Genomic DNA, 20804 nt, shown 5'->3' with positions numbered 1-20804 from the left:
TTTTTTCCTCTAATAATTTCCACTCTGCAATGCCTCTGGGAAGCAGTGGGGTGAGGTGGGCAGGCGAGCAATGGGTGGCAAGGGACCTGTGTGAGGATCTGCACCCTGGCCGCCTTCAACAGCCTGTGGGGTTCTTGCTACCTGGCCAGACCACTGTGCTGGGCTCAGGGCTCTCTGGTGCCCAGGGTCACCCACGGCTACCTGGAATGTCTATTCGGCAGCTCTACATTCCCCTGGTAATTCTCCCTTGTTCACAGCTAGTCCAGCTGGCCACCTTGAGAATGACAAGGATAGTGGTTGCCAATAGGAGACAGAAGAGCTCCGTTCACATGTAGGATTTCCTTTCCCTGTGGGTTGCGGGCTCCGGCCTGAAGAACCCAGGAGCAGGAGGACCAGCTTGAGCTGGTCAGTGGCATGAGCCCCTCTCCTTGTCCCAAAGGTGGTGAGAGCGTGGCGCTGACCCCCAGGCTAGCCCAGAAAAGTGGACACATGATGTGGAAAGGGTGGCCTTTGGTAATGAACAATGAATGGCTTCAGTCCCAAGACTGGGTGCCATGCCAATGCTGCCACAAGGGGGCAGTCACGAGACCCTGGGCAGTCCCTTCCCTGGCTAATTGCACCACGGCCTCTTTCTGGCTGTTATCACAGAGGAAGAAAAGGACGATGTTTGTGCAGTGAGTCCCATATGACTGGCACACAGTAGGTGATTAGCACAATAAATGGCTGGTGCTTTTTTTTTTTTTTTTTTTTTTTTAAAGATTTTGTTTGACAGAGAGAGAGAGAGACAGACGGCAGGAACATAAGCAGGGGAAGTGGGAGACGGAAAGCAGGCTTCCCACCGAGCAGGGAACTCGATGTGGGGCTCGATCCCAGGACACTGGGATCATGACCTGAGCCGAAGGCAGACGCTTAACTGGCTGAGCCACCCAGGCGCCCAGTGCCGTTGTTTTTAACAGCAGCTAGAAGTTAGACTAGTTCTTGCCCTAAGCTCTACATGTCCTCCCCCTAAGAGATACCGGGTATTGGGTTCACAGTGGCTAATTTAATAGCCGCTCCATGAACTTCCATTGGGAATCTCTCAGGAGCCACGGACTTCAGGGGTGGAAGGCGCAGTCACGGAATGGAATGGGGGCACAAGACAGACCTATCAATGAGGGATTATGAAGAGGTGCATAATAAACATCATGGAAGTGTGGACAAAATACAGCAGATTATAGAGGTGGGTATGGGGAGTGGGCGAGACAGGCAGAAGCAGGGTCAACAAGGGAAATACAGGGGGCCCCTGGATGGCTCAGTCGTAAAGCATCTGCCTTCAGCTCAGCTCATGGTCCCGGGATCCCGGGGTCCTGGGATCGAGCCCCACATCAGGCTCCCTGCTCAGCAGGGAGACAGCTTCTTTCTCTCCCCAGTTTGTGCTGTCTCTCTCAAATCAATAAATAAAAATCTTTAATAAAGAGAAATACAAGTTTGTCAGACAGGGTGTCCCAGGGTGGGGGGTCCGGGCCAGGAGGAATGAGCTGTGGCCAGTCAGTGGGCAACACGGGACCTGAGTGTCACAGGACCAGTGGTGGGGGCGGGGGGAGAACTCCACTGCACTGTGAAGGGTTTCTCATTACCCTGAGGACGGTGGGGGATCACTGAGCTGCTTCGCAACAGGGACAAGGTAAGATGCAAATTTTAGATTCTCCAACCGCCTGAAGGAGGGTGGTGGTAAGCGGTCGGAGAAAACAGTGTGTGGGTTAATCGTTTTCTTTGATTTTTGTTTTTGATCTTTGATTTTGATCTTGAAAAGCATTTCTAGGGAGCCACACAAGCAAATCAGAAAGCCCTGTGCAACTATTAGGTATTGTAAGGTGGTCTACTGTCGATGAACACTGTCTCAGGGACTGTGGCTAGGATACCACTCTGTTTCCAAATCTGCAGACTCAGGGGATTGAAGGGAATCGTGGAGAGTTTCCTGTGCTCAGGCTAACGGTGGTCCCTTTCCCTGCCAGGGTGGTGAGTGTTGGCTTCCCTGGAGGCCCTGTTGAGGATGGCCTGGGGGCAGGCAGGAGCCTGAAGTCAGGGCTGAATACCAAGCAGCTTCAGCCGCCCAGTCTCAGGGCCTGAGGCCACAGACTACCCAGCCTCTCCCCCAACTCCTCCAGGTTCCAGCTGCTGGGCTGCCCTGCCCAGTGTTGGCCTCCTCCCCGCTCCTTCCCTCTAACCCCTCCTCCTCTCCAACACTCTCACGTATGCCCTGGGTTCAGCCCCAGCTCCTTCCAGAACTCTGCAGGACAAGTGAAAGCCCGGTGCATGACAGGGCTTCACAGTCTCCAAGGGATGCTGTCCTGTGGGAGTGATGGTTGCCTGGCAACCTCCATGGTGGGGAGATGCGCCTGCAGCCATACAGGGCTCGGCCCTCTGCGCTCTGGTTATTTGCAAACGGAGTTAATACAACATCAAGTAGAGCCTTGGCAGGGGAGAGAATGGAGAGAATGGCAATCAGAGGGCGGATGGGAGAAGGGGGGTGCAAGGATCTGCCTTGTGCTCTAGAGGGGAGGAGGAATTACCTTCTTCTCCACCCACTGCCTGAAACACCTGCCACCCAGATCTGCCACCTCCTGGGCAGCAGACATTGTGCCAATCCCTGAGAAGCCACGCAGAGCCTCCTGGCTCATTTTAGAAGAAAATATCATCAAAGAGCATCACAAACAGAAGCAGTGGGAGAGGCCTCACTCTGCATTAGGGCCTTCAGGACAAACCGGGGGGCTGTGACCTGCTGAAGGTCAAGGTCTCTGTTCTAATTAGTGATGCTGGAGAGCAAGAGTTTAGGGCTCTGGCCTTCAGGCGTTTTCACCACCCTACTCCCACCGCAGAATCAGGAAAGCGAGAGACAAGCTGGGTCTTATGCCATTCTGCAGCCCCAGGGCCTGGCAGAGTTGGTGCTCAGGGAATAAATGAGTGAATGACCTGAGTTCTGGGATCATTTACTCAACTGTTCATTTGGACTTAGTTTCCCCCAAATAAAGCAGTTAGGATCTAAGCAAGGATCTGAAGTCAAACGACTGGATCTGAATCCCAGCTCAGCCACTCTGTGTGACTTTGGTCAAGTGACTTAACCTCTCTGTGCCTCCATTTGCTCACCTATAAAACAAGGGTAGCCTAGCACGTGCATTAGAGGAATGAGGGTTAAATGAATTCCTGGGGAGTCCATGAAGCACTTAGGATGGTGCCTGGAATGCAGCATGTTGTTTTTCAAGGTTTGTGCCCTATTATTTTTCCCTTCTTCTCATTTCCAGTGGGCGTCTTGCTTCTCCGCCTGCAGTCTGGGGTTCTTCCTTTCTCTTGGGAAAGCCTCAGCCCACAGATGCAATGATGCCAGGTGTCCATGGGTAGGGAAGGATGGGGACACTTGGGAAACTACCAGCAGGGGAGCCCCAAGAGTGAATGGGGGGCTGAGGTCCATGGTCCTCTGGAAGCGGCCCAGACTTGCCTCCAGGTCCCATTCTGGGAGGTTGCTGGGCTTCTGGGGTATGGCTACATGGTGGGTCTACTTGAGGAGATCCCTGTCTCCCACACGAGAACAGGAACTGCAGGGGCCGCCTGGGCTGGAATGAGGGTCTCACTGGCAACTGGGCCAAACTCTAGTGGGTGACTAGTGTCCTGCAGTGGGAAGGACCCATGTGCCTGGCCAGGGACTAGAGGTAGCATTAGCACATGGTAGGGGAAAGAAAGGCAATGTTGCTCATAGACTGGAGCCTGGGACTCAGAATCAGGCCCTGTAAGCTTTGTGAACCAGGGGGATCATCAGGGGGCCCTTTTCTGTGGGTACAGGTGCCCGCTGGTGCTGCCTGTGTTGCTACCTGGCTTGGCCTAAAGGCCCTCCATTCCCCAGGAATCCTGCTGGCAAAGAGCACCATAGGGTTTCCTAAATGAATGAATCATTAACACCTCTCCCCAGTCCCCCAACTCCCCAGCTTGCTTCTGTGGTCTTCCCCACCTCACCTGATGGCGACTGCCTCCATCCAGGTGCTCAGGCCAAAAACCCAGAGTCATCCTTGACCATCCCACATACCTTCTATTTCAAAATGCTGTGCACTTTGGCTTCAAAATTTGCCTTCAATACTTTCTTGCCCTCTGCTGCTCCCACCTTACTCCGGGCCCCTATGACTTCTCATCTGGGCTCCTATGCGGGCACCCAGTGGGTCTCCTGGCATGTGCCTTTGCCTCCTGCTGCCTGTTCTCCCCACAGCAGCCAGAACAGGCCAGCTAAAACATTAGGCAGAGAATCTCCCCTCCTCAAAACCCTTCCCTGGCTCCCTGTTTCACTCAGAGCCCAAGGCCAAAGCCCTTCCTCTGCCTTCAGGGCCTCCCCGGTCTGGCTTCAACTACTCAGGCCTAGCCCACCACCCTCGCTGGTCTCTTGGATGCTCCCAACCTCCTTCTGCCTCTGCTCACCTGTCACCACCTCAGCAAGGCCTCCCCTCTAACCTGCTTTAAGACAGTTCCACCACTCTCCCCTGCTTGGCTTTTCTCCTTAGCACCCAGGTCCTTCTGCGGAACCTCTGAAACTGTCCTGTGCCCATCTCCCCCACTGCTCCCAGCCTTGGGCTGCATCCCCCAGCGTCGACACCACCCCGCCTGGCTCACCAGTCCTCGGCATCTCATGCAGCCGCCCGGGCAGGACCCCGCGGGCTGGGGGTGGGGTGGTAGCTACACACGTAGGCTGTACCTGTTTGATGGCGAGGTTGACCACCTCGTAGCGGTTGACGCGGCCCAGGGGCAGGCAGAAGCTGTAGAGCGCGTGCAGCGCGGCACAGAAGAAACTCAGCAGGCCTATCTGCTTGCGGTGCTGCAGCCAGTGGTCCAGCCAGTCTGGGAAGCGGCGGTACTTGGTGCCACGGCGCAGCTGCAGGGCGGCCGCCAGCACGCCGGGCAGGTACACCAGGGACAGCAGCACATAGGCCACGCACGGCAGCGTCGTGTTGACCACGGACACGGGCAGCTTGTAGAACTTGCTCTTGCCATCCCGCACATAGGGCTGCAGGACGTCCCGGACAAAGTTGTAGATGTAGAAGAAGATGAAGAGCCCCAGGGCCAGGAGGGCGGGCACCTTCCAGCCTGGGAGAAGGCGCAGGGGCATGGCTTCCACCTCCCGGGCGGAAACCAGGGACCCCATGTCCACAGGCATGAAGCCCATGGCCTGCACCATCTCCGAGACCGCCCGCTTGGCTTCCGGGTGGTCACTGCAGATGGGCACCTGTGGCAGGAGGTAAGGGGAGAATCAGACAGGGTCACAGGCCACAGGGGCGAGCAGGGACTGGGGGGCAGTGTCTCCACACAGCTCCTCACTGAGCAGCAGAGGAAGTTGAGGCCACGGAGCCACAGCACAGAAGGTGGCTCTGACTCCCAGCCCAGGCTCTTCCCCCTGCCCCCTGTAGCCTCCTGGCCCCTGGTCCAGCATGACCACGATGCAAAGAGAGGACCCAGGGCTCACCCAACAATGAGGGTTTTTGTCCAGTTCATGGCTATCAGCAACCACAAGCAACTGGCACCTGGGGAGCCCCCAGGAGCCCCTGGAGTAGGTACTTGGAGAACGGTGGCCTGCTCTGGGGCTCGCTCAGTAAATGGGCTTTGAATATGGCCCAGAACGTGCAGCCGTGGATGTAGCTCTGTCCCTCAGTCCATGAGTGTCCCCTTTGATGGTGTACCTCGGCCCCCATGGCCCTCAGCCAACACACAAGCCAGTCCCAGACTCATAGCCCATGGCTTTCCACTGTGAGCTCCGGGTGGTGTCCTTGGATCTCTGAACACTGTGGCCTTGCTCACACAGCTATGGTCCGTCTGGTCCACCGACACAGACTCAGCACCTTCTATGCACTAGGCTTTACACACGCAGTCCTGCCGCCTTACCAAAAGCCTATAGGTCGGTATAGCCCCATTTTGCAAGTGAGGAAACTGAGGTCCAGAAGCTTCATTACTCACCTCTGTACCTTTGCAGGTGGTCCCCACAGCCAGGGATATCCTCCCTGCTCCCCGTACCTGACACCAGGAAGTAGGACCAGGCCAAAGCTGACCTCAAAGTCTTCCTAGCCAGCTGCTCTGTTTCCTTCTAGGCCCTGCCTCCCAGTCCTCACACACTGTTCCTTGCCTGTCCACACACGGGAGTCCTATGGTGCAGGCTACATGCAAGGCCCTCCAGTCAGGGGCAGTGAGACCCTTGAGCGCTCTCCCACAGAATGGCACAGAGTTGGGCACAGGAGGCATCTGGGCCAGACGAATTGGTGGAAGTTCTCACACATGTAGAGCCTGACAGCCTTTCGGCATTAAAAACCACCTTGTCGGGGCGCCTGAGTGGCTCAGTCATTAAGCATCTGCCTTTGGCTCAGGTTGTGACCCCAGGGTCCTGGGATTGAGCCCTACATTGGGCTCCCTGCTCAGCAGGAAGCCTGCTTCTCCCTCTCCCACTCCCCCTGCCTGTTTCCTCTCTCGCTGTCTCTCTCTCTGTGTCAAATAAATAAATAAAATCTTTAAAAATAAATAAATAAAAACCACCCTGTCTTCATAGGAACCCCTCCTGCCAAGAACTGATTGCAGCTCTGGCCAGTTCCTGGAGCCATTTTCCACCCCCCAGGAAAAAAAAATCCACTATTGACTATTCTGGAAAACTGACTCAGTTCTTGGAAGCCCTTGGAATTTGAGTGCTCAAGTTTGGGACCTGCCTGCTTCCTCGGGACCTGGCACATAAATGTGTTACTTTCCTCTTTCTAAGTCCGTTCTCATAGCAGAGTCTCTCTTCTTGACTCCAGATAGGAAAAAGAAAGCGTCTTCCACCTTGCCCCCCTCCCCCGGAAATCGAGTTACCATGGAAGAAAGGACATGGGTTTCAGATTCGTATGAACTGGGTTCACATCCCAGCTCTCCAGCGATGGGACCTGGTGTGCATAAGTTCATTAACATTTTCTGAGCCACAGTTTCCCACTCTGTAAAATGGAACTCTACAGTGATGTGAGATAAGCCTGGCGTACTAAAGGGCCTCAACAAAAATTAGCCATTTATATTTATTGTTTTGATGGCTGGAATACCCCCCCAGCACCTACCTGTCTGTTCCCATCCCTTGGGCCAGACTGCAGGGTCCAGGCAGAGATGACATTGAAGGCCTTGACCACTGTGCACGTGGGGAAGAGGGAAGCCAGGTACTCTGCATTGGATTCGCGGTGCTGGAGGTGCTCCTGCTCTGTGGGGTTGCTCACGTCCACGAGGATCTTGCCAGCCAGCTGGTCACTGAGGCCACAAAGCGAGGAGTAGTGCTCCCGGAACATGGCCACGAAGATGACGTCAGGGGAGTCCACTGCCTCCGCCTGGAAAGTCACTTGTGCCGCTGAGGGGAACAGCCCAGCTGTGCGTTTGGGGTTGCGGCTCCCCACCACCACGCTAAAGCCAGAGCCCACCAGGCGTGTAACCAGGGAGCGGGCAAAGTCCCCGCTGCCCAGGATGCCCACTTTGGGGGCCTCACTGGGGGTCTCGGCAAGGCTCCCATCACTGTCCACCAGGCGGCGGCTGATCAGAGGCTTATCCATCTCTCCTGACACTTGGGTGGCTGGAAAGAAAGCAGGACTTGATCAGCGGAGAGCTCCCAGACTGTCCTTCATACCACCTTCCTCTTACTTGTCCACTGTAACCACACGGTGGTCAAACATTCACCCAACAGACCTCCATGGGTGTTAACAGGTGCCAGTACCGGCTGAGCGAGGCCTTCCCCAGGAGGGCACAAACTCAGAAGAGTGGGGAGGACCTCTGCCTTCCACCCTCTTCCCACTGTCCTGAATTATTTCCTTGGGACAAACATGCAAATTTGCGTAGTGCTGAGAAAGAAGTATATAGAACTTCCATATGAGGGTGCCTGGGGGGCTCAGTCGGTAAAGCATCTGCCTTTGCCTTGGGTCATGATCCCAAGGTCCTGGGATCGTGTCTGTGGCAGCCTCCCTGCTCAGCAGGAGTCTGCTTTTCCCTCTATCCCCCGCCCCCACTCATGATCTCTCTCTCTCTCTCTCTAAATAAATAAATAAAATCTTTTTTTTTTTTTTAAGTAATGCTTGGGGCACCTCGGTGGCTCATTCAGTTAAGTGTCTGCTTTTGGCTCAGGTCGTGATCCCGGGGTCCTGGGATCCAGCCCTGCATCGGGCTCCTTGCTCAGCGGGAAGCCTGCTTCTCCCTCTCCCAAATCCCCTGCTTGAATTCCCTCTCTTGCTGTGTCTCTCTCTCTCAAATAAAGAAAAAAAAAAAAATCCTTAAAAAGATAAAAAATTGAAAAAAAAAGGAATGCTTAAAAAAAAAAAAAACCCACCAACTTCCATGATGAATGCTATGCAGTGCCATACTTCTTTTCAGAGGAGTATGTGAGAGATGGATGGACAGTGTTACTGTCCAGGAGTGACCCCCACCTCACCGCCGCTGGGTATTTTCTGATTACTAGGATGAGTGACATGTCCCTGTGCTTGTTCACATTTTGCACTTTGGGAAGGCACCTCTGTGCTCTTCCTTGAGTAGATGATGAGCAGCTTGAAGGCAGGAACCTCATATTATTTGACTTTGGATCTCACTGTTTTTGTCCCAGGGCCTGGTACAGAGCTGGAGTTCAATGTCAGCTGAGTGAATGAATGAACACTGACCTCTGCTCTCTCAGAGAGGGGCTGGAGTGGGACGTGACAGTGAGTGGGACCCTGAGACTGCGTGGGTGCCCTGGGATCTCCTTTACTGAGCCGGACACATGAGTGGCCATGGTGGAAAACCTGGGCTTAAGCCAGGAGCTCACAGTGAACTTGGGCAGGAAAAATTCTGCTAACCTTGCCACCAGCTTCAAACTGAAATTTGCCATTTCCTTCGAGCATGAACGTAAGCAGCAGACCCCAACAGTGCTGGTAGTCAGTGCTGACCATATCCCAAGTTCTTCAAATACTATTTAAGAGTTCTTCAAATACTATTTAAACTTGTCACTCACTTAAAATTATGGTAGACATACAATACACTTATAAAGCAAGTATTAACAGATGTGAAGAAATAGATGGCAGCACAATAATGATAGGGGACTTCAATCCCCCCCCAACAATGGATAGATCATCCAGAAAATCAGCACAGAAACGTTGGACTTGGACTACCGCTGAGACCAAACGAACCTAACATATACACAGAACATGCCATCCAAAAGCAGCAGGGTGCACATTCTCATCCATCCACAGAACACTGTCCAGGACACATCACACATTAACTCATAAAATGAGTCCTACAAATTTATAAGGATTGAAATCATAGGAAGTATCTTTTCTGATCACAACGGTCTATAAATAGAAAAAGGGCAAATTTACAAATATGTGGAAATTAAGGCATACACTCTTTTTCTTCTCAATTTTTTTATTTAAATTCTAATGAGTCATCATACAGTGTAATACTGGTGTCAGGAGTAGAATTCAGTGATTCATCACTTACATACAACACCCAGTGCTCAACATAACAAGTCACTTCCTTAATGCCCAGCACCCATCTAGCCCATCCCCCAACCACCTCCCTTCCCCACCCCTCAGTTTGTTTTCCATCTTTGTCTCTTATCATTTGTTTCCCTCTCTCCATTTCTGTCCCTCTCCTTGTGTGCATCTGTTTTATTTCTTAAATTGCACATATTGAGTGAAATCATGTGGTATTTGTCTTTCTCTGACGGACTTAATTTTGCCTGACATACTACACTCTGGCTCCTAAAACAGACACCTAGATCAATGGAACAGAACAGAAAGTCCAGAGGACCTGGGTGGCTCAATTGGTTAAGCTCAGGTCATGATCCCGGAGTCCCAGGTTCGAGTCACACATTGGGCTCCCAGCTCCATGGGGAGTCTGCTTCTCCCTCTGACCTTCCCCCATCTCATGTTCTCTCAAATACTAAATAAAATCTTAAAAAAAAAAAAAAAAAAAAAAGAATAGAAAGTCCAGAAATGGACCTACAACTATATGGTCAACTAATCTTCGACAAAGCCAGAAAAGAATACCCAGTGAAAAAAAGATTGTGTCTTCAACAAATGGCACTGGGATAACTGGCCAACAACATGCAGAAGAATGAAACTGGACCACTTTCTTACACCACACACAAAAATGAGTTCAACATGGATGAAAGACCTAAATATGAGACAGGAATCCATCAAAAATCCTAGAGGACGGAGGGCCTGGGTGGCTCAGTCATTAAGCGTCTGCCTTCAGCTCAGGTCATGATCCTAGGGTCCCGGAATCGAGCCCCACATCAGGCTCCCTGCTTGGTGAGAAGCTTGCTTCTCCCTCTCCCACTCCCCCAGCTTCTGTTCCTTTTCTCTCTGTGTCTCTCTCTGTCAAACAAATAAATAAACTCTTAAAAAAAATCCTAGAGGAGAACACAGGTAGCAACCTCTCTGATCTCAGCTAGAGCAACTTATTAGAAACGTCTCCAGAGCCAAAGGGAAACAAAGGCAAAAATGAACTACTGGGACTTCATCAAGAAAAAAGCTTCTGTACAGCAAAGGAAACAACTAGAAAACTAACAGGCAACCTGAAGAATGGGAGAAGATATTTGCAAATGACATATCTGATAAAGGGTTGGTAGTATCCAAAATCTATAAAAAAAATGTATCCAACTCAATACCCAAAAAACCCCCTAATAAACTCTTGGACAACCAATGAGCCAAAGAAGAAATCAAAAGGGAAATTCAAAAATCTTGAAACAAATGAAAATGCAAACTCAGCATACCAAAACTTATGGGATGAAGCAAAAGTGGCTCTAAGAGGGATGTTTGTATCTTACAAAAGAGGAAAGATCTCAAACAACCTACATTTATGCTTCAAGGAGCTAGAAAGAGAACAATTCCAAAGTTCTAGCAGAAGAAAAGAAATAACAAAGAGCAGAGTAGAAATAAATAAAATAGAGGCTAGAAAAACAATAGAAAAGATCAACAAAACTAAGATCTCGTTTTTTAAAAAGATAAACCAAATTGATAAAACTTTAGCTAGACTAAGAAAAAATAGACTCCAAATAAAAAATGAAAGGTATATTTCAACTGATACCGCAGAAATACCAAAGATCATAAGAGACCACTACAATTATCAAACAATTATAAGGCAAAAAATTGGACAACCCAGAGGATATGGATAAATTCCTAAAAACCTACCATCTATCAAGACAGAATCATGAAGAAATAGAAAAGCTGAACAAGCCAATAATGAGTAAGGTGACTGAATCAGTAGTAAGAAATCTTCCACCAAGTATTTCAAGAAGATTTTTAATGCTAGCCCTTCTCCAACTGTTCCAAAAAAATCAAAGAGGAGGGATCACTTTCAGGCTCATTTTATGAAATTAGAGTCACCCTGATACCAAAGTCAGATAAGGACACTACAAGAGAAGAAAATTATAGGCCAATATCCCTGATGAGCACAGATGAAAAAAATCTTTGACAAATTACTAGCAAACTAAATTCAACAGCACTTTTAAAAGGATCCTATACCACTATCAAGTGGGATTCATCCCTGGGATGCAAAGATGGTTCAACATATACAAACCAGTAAATAAATGTGACACGCATCCACAGAATGAGGGATAAAAATCATGTGAACCTACCAACACATGAAAAAAAAATCATTTGGCAACATTAACATCCTTTCATGATGAAAACTCCATTCATACTGAAGGAGTACACCTCCACATAATAAAGGTCATATATGGCAAGCCCACACCTAATATCACACCCATTGGTTAAGAAGCTGAAAGCTTTACCTCTAAGATCAGGAAAAAGACAAGGATGCCCCTCTTGCCACCTTATTCAACATTAGCATAAGAAGTCTTAGCCACAGCTCTTAGCCAAGAAAAAAAAGAAAAGGCATCCACATTGGAAAGGAAGAAGTAAAATTTGTTTCTGTTTGCAACTGACGTGATCTTACATATAGAAAACCCTAAAGACCCCACCAAAAAAAAAAAAGTAAATGAAAGAAAACAAGACAACCCCTCCCCAAACAAATAATTCCATTTAAAAATGGGCAAAGGACCTAAACAGACATTTTTCCAAAGACAACATACAAATGGCCAAAAAGTATACGAAAAGATGCTCAACATCACTAGTCATCAGGGAAATGCAAATCTAAGCCCACACTGATGTCTCTCCTCAAACCTGTTAGGATGACTATTATCAGAAAGATCAAAAAGTCAAAAGACAGTAAGTGTTGGAGAGAATGTGGAGACAAAAGGGGCCCCTGGGTGGCTCAGTGGGTTAAAGCCTCTGCCTTCGGCTCAGGTCATGATCCCAGGGTCCTGGGATCGAGCCCCGCATCGGGCTCCCTGCTCAGCGGGGATCCTGCTTCCTCCTCTCTCTCTGCCTGCCTCTCTGCCTACTTGTGATCTCTGTCTGTCAAATAAATAAACAAAATTAAAAAAAAAAAAAGAATGTGGAGACAAGAGAACCACTGTGCACTGTTGGTGGGAATATAAATAGGTGCAGCTATTACAGAAAACAGCATGAAGGTTCCTCAAAATATTAGAAATAGAGATACCATAGGATCCAGCAATCCATCTTCTAAGTATATATTCAAAGGAAATAGAATCACTATCTCAGTGACGCCTGGGTGGCTCAGTTGGTCAGGCGTCTGCCTTTGGCTCAGGATAAGATCCTAGGGTCCTGGGATGGAGTCCCACAATGGGCTCCTTGCTCTATGGGGAGCCTGCTTCTCCCTCTGCCTGCTGCTCTCCCTGCTTGTGCTCTTTCTTTCTCTGACAAATAAACAAATAAAATCTTAAAAAAAAAAAAAAAAGAATCACTTTCTCAAAGGGATATATCTGCACCCCATGTTCAGGGCATTATCAGTCACAGTAGACAAGATATGAGAACAATGGCAAGTGTCCACTGGTGATGAATGGACAAAGGAAATGTGGTATATATACACAAAGGAATATTATTCAACCTCAAAAAAGAAGGAAATCCTGACATTTGTGTTAACATGGGTGAACCTGGAAGACATTATGTGAAATAAGCCAACACAGAACAACAAATACTACATGATCTCACTTGTGTATGTCACACTGTACACCTTAAATATATAGTTTTGTCAATCAAACTTCAGTAAGGGTGGGGGAAAATAAAAAAAATGACAGTAAATATCACACCAGCCGTTAGATGTTGTTATTTAATGTATGCATAAAGAAGCATGTCTATTACTATGACACATTTAGAAACATTTGAGAACTACGTTTCACTGTAACTGGTCTCCTTTGTAACCCTATGTTATTCTGTGCATGTAGGAGCATTATTTTTTTTTTTCAACTAACATCTTCTTGCTTGACATTGGAAGTGTTTATTATTATTATCATTATTAGTTTCAGGGGTAGAATTTAGTGATTCATCAGTTGCATACAACAGCCAGAACTCATTACATCATGTGCCCTCCTTAATGCCTGTCATCCAGTCACCCCATCCCCCCAGCAACCCTCAGCTTGTTTCCTAGTGTTAAGAGTCTCTTATGCTTTGCCTGTTTTCATCTTATTTGTCCTTCCCTTCTCCTATGTTCATCTATTGTTTCTTCAATTCTACATGAGTGAAATTATATGGTATCTGTCTTTCTCTAATTTTACTTAACATAACACCCCCTAGTTGCAACCACATCATTGCAAATGGCAAGATGGCATTCCTTTTGACGGCTGCATAGTTTTGCATTACACACACACACACACACACACACGCGCGCGCGCGCGTCACATCTTTACCCATTCATCTGCTGATGGACATTTGGGCTCTTTCCATTATTTTGGCTGTTGTGGACATTGCTGCTATAAACATTGGGGTGCAGGTGCCCCTTTGCATCACTATGTTTATATCCTTTTGGTAAATACCTAGTAGGGCAATTGCTGGGTCCTAGGGTAGTTCTATTTTCAACTTTTTGTTTTCCAGAGTGGCTGTACCAGTCTGCATTCCCACCAACAGGGTAAGAGGGTTGCCTCCTTCTGTAAGAACATTATTCTGAGTAGAAGTCCAGGGGTCTCACCAGCCTATGGGTCCATGGGAACCCTCGGCAAAGAAGGGGTAAGACCACTGCCACCAATGGAGCAGCAGGGATGGCTTAACCCCCTCTTCCCACTTTCCACAGCAGTCTCTTGGGTGAGGGCTGTCTATGTGTATGGCGGGTTTAGGGTCTAATGCAAGGGGGAGCAGGAGGACCAGGAGGCTGTGCTCCAGCTCTGTCATGGACCAGCTGTGTGCCCTTAGACAAGCCCCTGTGCCTCTCTGGGCCCCAGCTTCCACCCCTGCAAATGCAGATCGTGATCTCAGCTCCAAGATGACAGAAAATGCAATCTTGAAAGGTTTTGGAAAACTGTGACCTGGACATCTGACAAGGCAACACCACGCATGCCTATCATATGCTGGACATTTCTCTAAGACCTTTCCACGAGTGATGGTTGTTTAGGCCTCATAGGACCCCACGAAGTAGGTGCTATGATTCTCCCCCAACTTAAAGGGGGAGGAAGCTGAGCTCAGAGAGGTTGAAGAACTTGCTCCAGGGAGCACAGAGGGTAATGGGGAAAGGAGAACTGGACACAGGTCTGCCAGCCTCTGCAGTGAGCTTCACCAAGAGTCCTATTGTCCAGACAGAAGAGCTGTCCAGAGATCCCTCGTGGGTGGTAGAGCTGGGACCCTGTGGCTGAGAAGAGGGGATCACAGTAGAAGGGGATGCACTGACTGTCCATTCCAAGAGTCAGAGGACATGCTTTGCAGCCAAGACCCCTAACCTTCTCACGTGGGACTCAACTCTACGCCCTCATGGGCACAGTACCTCCCTGCAACATGGGAGAGCATTTTCCGCCTGGTTCTGGGGACAAGGATATTTTTCCAAATGGTGATGAGCTAGCCTTTGCAGATGCCAGTGGGGCTCCCGACAATCCCTCGAGTGCAAACCTGGAGTTGCGTGCCGTGGAAGGCCACCCTCGGCACCCAACTCTGCCTGGGTTCCACTTCTGACTCTGCCAACCTCTAGCTGTGGCTGTGGGCCTGCCAGTGCCTCTTCCATCTCCCCAGCAATCGAAGGGAGACAATCACAGCACCTTCCTTAACGGGAGGTTGTGGGAATAAATAAGTCAATATATGTAAAGCACTTAAAACAGCGTGGCACTCAGCGGGTGTGGCTCAGTAATAGTAAGCAGATGCTGGTACCAGCACTGTACCCATAGCAGGGACAAGGCAAAGGAAAGATGCAGAAAGCCCTGCCAGCCCCTCTTCAGCCCTGGGAAAGTGGGGAGTGTCATGACAAGGGCTCTGCCAGTGGCCTAGAGCTCCCAGGCCTGCATGGGGGATTTGGCTAAGCTGAATGTAAACCCCTCATGGGGACCCCAGCATTTCCTGTGGTCAGTCAGGGCTTGGACAGATCCACATGGTCCTTCCCCCGTCCCTGCATCGGCCACCTGAAGACACCTGCCCTGGGGTGAGGCTTGCCTTTATGGGTGTGTGGGGGGGAACCACCCTGAAGCCCCCAGACTAACTTCTCCATGTCTGATAGCAATTCGGAGGGGCCCATGGAGCTCCCTCTGGGCCAGAAGTGTCTCCTTTGCTCTCTCCTCCCAACACATGTGCTGAACTGTCTTAAGAGAATAAAGATGAGAGGGGTGCCTGGGTGGCTCAGTGAGTTAAAACCTCCACCTTCGGCTTAGATCATGAACCCAGGGTCCTGGGATTGAGCCCTGCATCAGGCTCTCTGCTCCGCAGGGAACCTGCTTCCTCCTCTCTCTCTCTGTGTACCTCTCTGCCTACTTGTGATCTGTCAAGTAAATAAGTAATCTAAAAAAGAGAGAGAGAGAATAAAGATGAGAAAGACATGGCCCCCACTCTTGGATGGTTTACAATTGTGAACGCATGTGTGTGGTGCGGGACACATTCCGTAAGACGCGTCCATCCATGACTGGACACAGAGTGCCAGAGGATGGAGCCCAGGAGTAGACACTGCATCCCAAGGGGAAACCAGGGAGGGCTTCCTGGCATTCGAAGCATCAGCGGGCTAGGGGAGAAACCCTCGTGGTTTACAGCCTCATGGCAAACTAGACCGAATGGAGGAAGTCGGTGACAGCCATACTTTGAATCTCGTCCATGCTGAACCCCAGACTGAGCACCCCAAGGTGGAGGTGGGGAGGACTTATGTGGGGCTGGTTCCCGAAGCTCTGTGCTCAGAACCTGACTCGGTATTGCTTCCCTTCTGGGGGCCGGGGTGAAGGCAGCTGCAGCATAGGGAAGCCGTGGGCAGGGGCTGGGGTTGGGGGGCGGATCTGGGGCTGGTCCTGGCTGTGGGAGGACCTGGTGGTGGATAGCAGAGTGTTGCTGAGCCTCTCTGGGCAGCTTCTCTAACTGAACGGCTGCGCCAAATCACCAGCAGTTCCCTCCCAGGGTATTAATGGTCCCACACTTAGGGGCCTGCCTTCAGTCATAGACTGCATAGAAACCAAACACAAAGCATCCCTAAGTGCTTCTTGTCACCAAGACTGGGTCCTTGGCACTGGAAAGTGCCCGGCTGTAATGCTGTCTTGGGAGGCCTCCCACCCCAGGGGCAGCTCCGGCCACTACAAGTTCCGATGCAGGGACAGAGCTACCCTGGTTGGGGCGCTGGGGTCACTTACTGGGGAGAACCCTTTGTACCTCAGTCCCCTCCTTTAAATGGGGTGCTACTTATACTTCCTTCAAGGTTGTTCTGAGGATGAACTAGTTAATGGGCAAGAGGTCAGAGCCGGGTTTTCTGACGCGTGTGCTGGCGTGTATGTGTGCGTGTATGACGTGCGTGTATGTGTGTGTGTGCATGTACTGTGCTCTATGGGGCTTCACAGACCGCCTCCCAAAATTCTGCCTTCCAGGTGCCCAGCACAGGTCTGCTGTTGGCATGAAGGCCAGAGAAGGGAGAGCAGATGGTACAAGTCCCAGAGGCCCAGGATGGGGGGTGGCGTGGGGCCAGTGGAGCCCTGTCGCCTGTCCTGTCCTCTGGGCCCTAAGGTGAGTGACTGATCCTGGCTGGGCCCTGGCTCCCTGGTGGTTCTATTTATGGAACTGGCGGAACTGGAACTGGCGGAGGGAGGGGGGGAGGGGATCAAATTACAGCTGGAGTGGGGATGGCAGGCTGGGGCCTGCTGCAGCCTGCGCACAGACCAGACCGGTCCACCTGCCTGCACGCCCCACCCCTGCCGCCCCCCACCAAGCAGTGGACAAAACACGCACTGAGGCTAGTTGTGCAGAAACTGGCACAGGCCACAGGTCCTCATCCCCTCTGGGTGTTTGCCCAGGCTTGCCTATTCCCTCCCACTTCCCAGCAAGGTCATGGCACGGGCTGTGTTTGTGGCTGGGAGTCAATGTGGGGTCCTCTGGCCTGCCTGCCTGCTCCTGCCCACTCCCACCCACTCCCACCCACTCCTGCTTACTCTCAGGCAGGCCACTAATGGTGGCCAGTCACGCCACGGACAGCCTGACAGCCTCTTCTTCGAGGGCAGTGGACAACCCTCAGGCTCACGTTGCCAGCGCAGTCCCTGTCCATGAAGGGGTCAGGGAGGGGTCACATGGGGGTGGCGGGGGTGGGGTAGCTGGCTGTGGCACCTTGCGGCTGGATGGAGGAGAGGTGGCTTGTGGGTGGGCTAGGGTGCCTAGTCGGCCTTCCACAGAGGCCGACTTAAGCCAACATCTCTGGTCCTAGCCGTCCCTGGAGACCGAGAAAGAACTAGAGTACAGCTCTTAATCTCAAGAGGCCCACGGTTATCTTCTAACTTTGTTTAAGTTTTATCTAGTCAGTAAAATTAAATTTGAGGGTTGGGGGGAAGACACATTCCTCCTATTACTGCTATGTTTACTTGTAAGATAAATATATTGAAAACGTAATTTGTGCTGTATAATGTTATGCACAGAATAAATCCTAGGTTAACATAAATGTCAATGTAAATAAATGTGAAAGGATAAGGCTAAACTTTAAAGAAACTCTAAGTATTCTTGCTAGCCCCAGGGAATGATCCTTTACAATCCAGGGGAGGCCCATACCCATCCTGGAGACCTGAGCCCAAAGGCACCAATAACAGCCCAGGTTCCCTCCTGGGACAGCTGGGGGCCGCATGCACCCGGGGCCTTGCTCGGCAGCTGGGGACTTATGGGTCCTCGCCTAGTGGCTCCTAGGCTCACTTGAGCTGCTATACCCTCCTGTCAGCTTTGGCAAGGGAGAGACTGCCACGTTCGGTTGCACGGCTGTTAACTCTGCAATCCAGCCCTGTGCTGGGCGCATCACGGAGGTTTCATGTATATTTCTGAAGAAAGGCAAACATCCTGGATCTCACAGCTTCAAAACTTACTCTGCTCATCCTTGGGGACCAAAAATCCTTCCAAAATGCAGTGCGTATTTCAAGAGAAGCAGTCAGATCCTCACTGAGCACCCTGGCATCACCCCAAACTGCAAGGAGGGAATGTCCTTGGGTTTTGTCCTCGTTTTTGTAAAACCCTTTCATTAAGTTTACAGGTTTAAATCCTCCCTGGTTGTCAGGACATTGATCATGGCTCGCTCTCTGCCCACTTGCTCTTAAAGCCCTCCCAGGTCCTGCTGTGGACAAAGTACAGGCCACACACCGCTGAGAAAGCACAAAGACAGCCCACAGAATGGGAGAAAAAAATTGCAAATCATTGATCTGATAACGGGGCTTGCTCCCAAATATATAAAGAACTCTTACAACTCGGTCCCTAAAAGACAAATAACCTATATGACCATGGGCAAAGGACTTGGATCCACGTTTCTCCCACGAAGATACACAAATCGTCATGAGGAACACGCGAAGATGCTCAGCCTCGTGAGCCCCCAGAGAAACACGAATTAAAGCATGACAGGCCACTTCATACCCCCTTGGATGGCTTCATCGATCACATCACAACGGAGTATCATTCAGCAACAAACAGCAAGGTAGCACGGCTATGGGGCTAGGGAACCCTGAGTCTTGGAGTCACTAGGCTAAATGAAAGAAGCCAGTCACAAAGGCCATAGGCTGTATGACTCCATTTATACGAAATGCCTACAAGAGGCAAGTCTACAAAGACAGAAGTAGATTAGTGGTTGCCTTGAAAGGGGGCTGTTGTGGGGGTACGGAAAGTGCTCACGGTACAGGGTTTCTTCTCAGAGGTGATGACAGGATTCTAAAATGAACTGTGGTGATGGCCGCCCAACTCCGTGAATATACTAAAAACCACGGGATTATATACTTGAAATGGGAGAGTTGTATGGTAGGTGAATTATAGCTCAGTGAAGTTGCTATTTAAAAAAAGAAGAAACTGAAGGATGCCTGGGTGGCTCAGTTGGTTAAGTGTCTGCCTTGGGTTTGGGTCATGATCCTGGGGTCCTGAGATCAAGTGCCATATCAGGCTCCTTGCTCAGTGGGGAGCCTGCTTCTCCCTCTCCCTGCTGCTTCCTCCTCCTTGTGCTCTCTCACTCTCCCCCTAACAAATAAATAAAACCTGAAAAAAAAGAAGGAAATTGAGATAGTATAGCCTGATGTGTGTGGACAAACAGTAAACTTGCTTTGCATGGGAATCCAAGGCCTCCTCATGAGCTTAGAGCATGGATCCCGTGACATCAGTGCCGGTGGTTCTAAGTTATTCCCTGGTTTGTGTCCCATATATCTGAGTTTCTCGGCCCTGTGTCCTCTAGAAAAGTAAGTGTGTAGTCAACACTATTAATAACTGTTGTAGGGGAGCAGTGCCACAGGCTGGTCCTTTGGCTTCTGGGTGGACCCTGCAGGTTTTGCTCACACAGCTCCTGCTCTGAGCTCCAAACCATGCAAGCAGACAAGCCACCGAGGGCCAGGGTGCACGGCACACGAGGAAGGTGCCGAGGTCTGAGGCCCGCTCTTCTAGCTCCCAGGATGCATCCATGAACAAGGCTGATGCATGCCAATGAGAGGGAGTACGGAAGCATCCTCTGCTACTCTCGCCAATGGCAGAGGGTTTTTATAAGGACACGCAGCTGGAAACTAGCATCTAGCCATGAATCTGCCAGCACTAGGTTGGATCCGTTCCTCATACCCCCACCAAATGCATCCCCTCCTTAATGAGGGAGAGGAGCATCCCCTCAGGGGTGCCATCAGGGTCACTGGGAGCCTGTCTGGGTGGGCTAGGCTGGCTCCCTTGAGCGCAGCCATCAGAACATGGGCTCAGGAAACAGCTGGATGTTTCCGACTTACGCAGGTTCAGTGGCCTTGATAAACTGCAAGGCAGGCCAGCAAGAACACAGGCTCCGAGAGAGCTGGGGTCAGATTGCAGCCCTACCACTTACTTGCGGGGTGGCCTCAGCAAGTCCCTTTATCTCACCGAGCCTCGGTTTCCTTATCTGTACTACAGAGTAACATTACCTACTTAAAGGAGACTTCCGAGGATTATACGGATCGGCAAAGTGCACGATCCGAACCTGTTCAATTTACTCCCTTTTCATTTTGTTCCTCCCTGTCCAGGGTTTTTGAAAACCTTCTGTCTGTGTAAAGCATGGAATAGATGCACACAAATCAATACATGGCGTTCTCTGCTGAATGGAAAAATTTACTCTGAAATTTTCTAAAAATGTGCTCAGAGATAATGGCCTGGAGCTAGGCACACATTTCCCACAAAGGCAATTGCAGGGAGGGACCTGCGGCTCTCTGGGGTTCAGGGAGTGGAGAGAAGAGGGGGCGGCAGAACAGGGACAGGGGGAGGACAGGAGGGAGAGGCTGGGGTCAGAAGTGGGGCACCAGAGTGGTCTGGGACCAGGCCGTGGGCTCTCCGAGGATGGCTAGTCCCAACATC

At 50.4% G+C, this 20804-nt stretch overlaps 1 protein-coding gene and 1 long non-coding RNA gene across 4 annotated transcripts in view; one reads left to right on the top strand and one right to left on the bottom strand.

Moving 5' to 3' along the window:
• Positions 1-20804, bottom strand: part of STEAP3 (STEAP3 metalloreductase) — a 49070-nt gene that overhangs the window by 11884 nt on the left and 16382 nt on the right. For all 3 annotated transcript variants that reach the window (XM_047722577.1, XM_047722579.1, XM_047722578.1), the window contains exons 2-3: positions 7083-7582; positions 4715-5242 (exon numbers count right to left, since the gene is read on the bottom strand). In XM_047722577.1, the coding sequence (XP_047578533.1) occupies positions 4715-5242; positions 7083-7582 (1028 nt within the window). The remainder of the gene's footprint in view (positions 1-4714; positions 5243-7082; positions 7583-20804) is intronic.
• On the top strand, positions 8486-18888 carry LOC125095990 (uncharacterized). Its single transcript, XR_007126024.1, has 3 exons — positions 8486-8693; positions 16868-17003; positions 18568-18888. It is a non-coding gene; the product is annotated as an uncharacterized LOC125095990 (long non-coding RNA).

The sequence above is a fragment of the Lutra lutra genome, chromosome 3 (genome assembly GCF_902655055.1).
Source record: "Lutra lutra chromosome 3, mLutLut1.2, whole genome shotgun sequence".
In the NCBI taxonomy this organism is placed as follows: Eukaryota; Metazoa; Chordata; class Mammalia; order Carnivora; family Mustelidae; genus Lutra; species Lutra lutra.
This window is presented reverse-complemented; position numbering and strand designations above follow the sequence as displayed.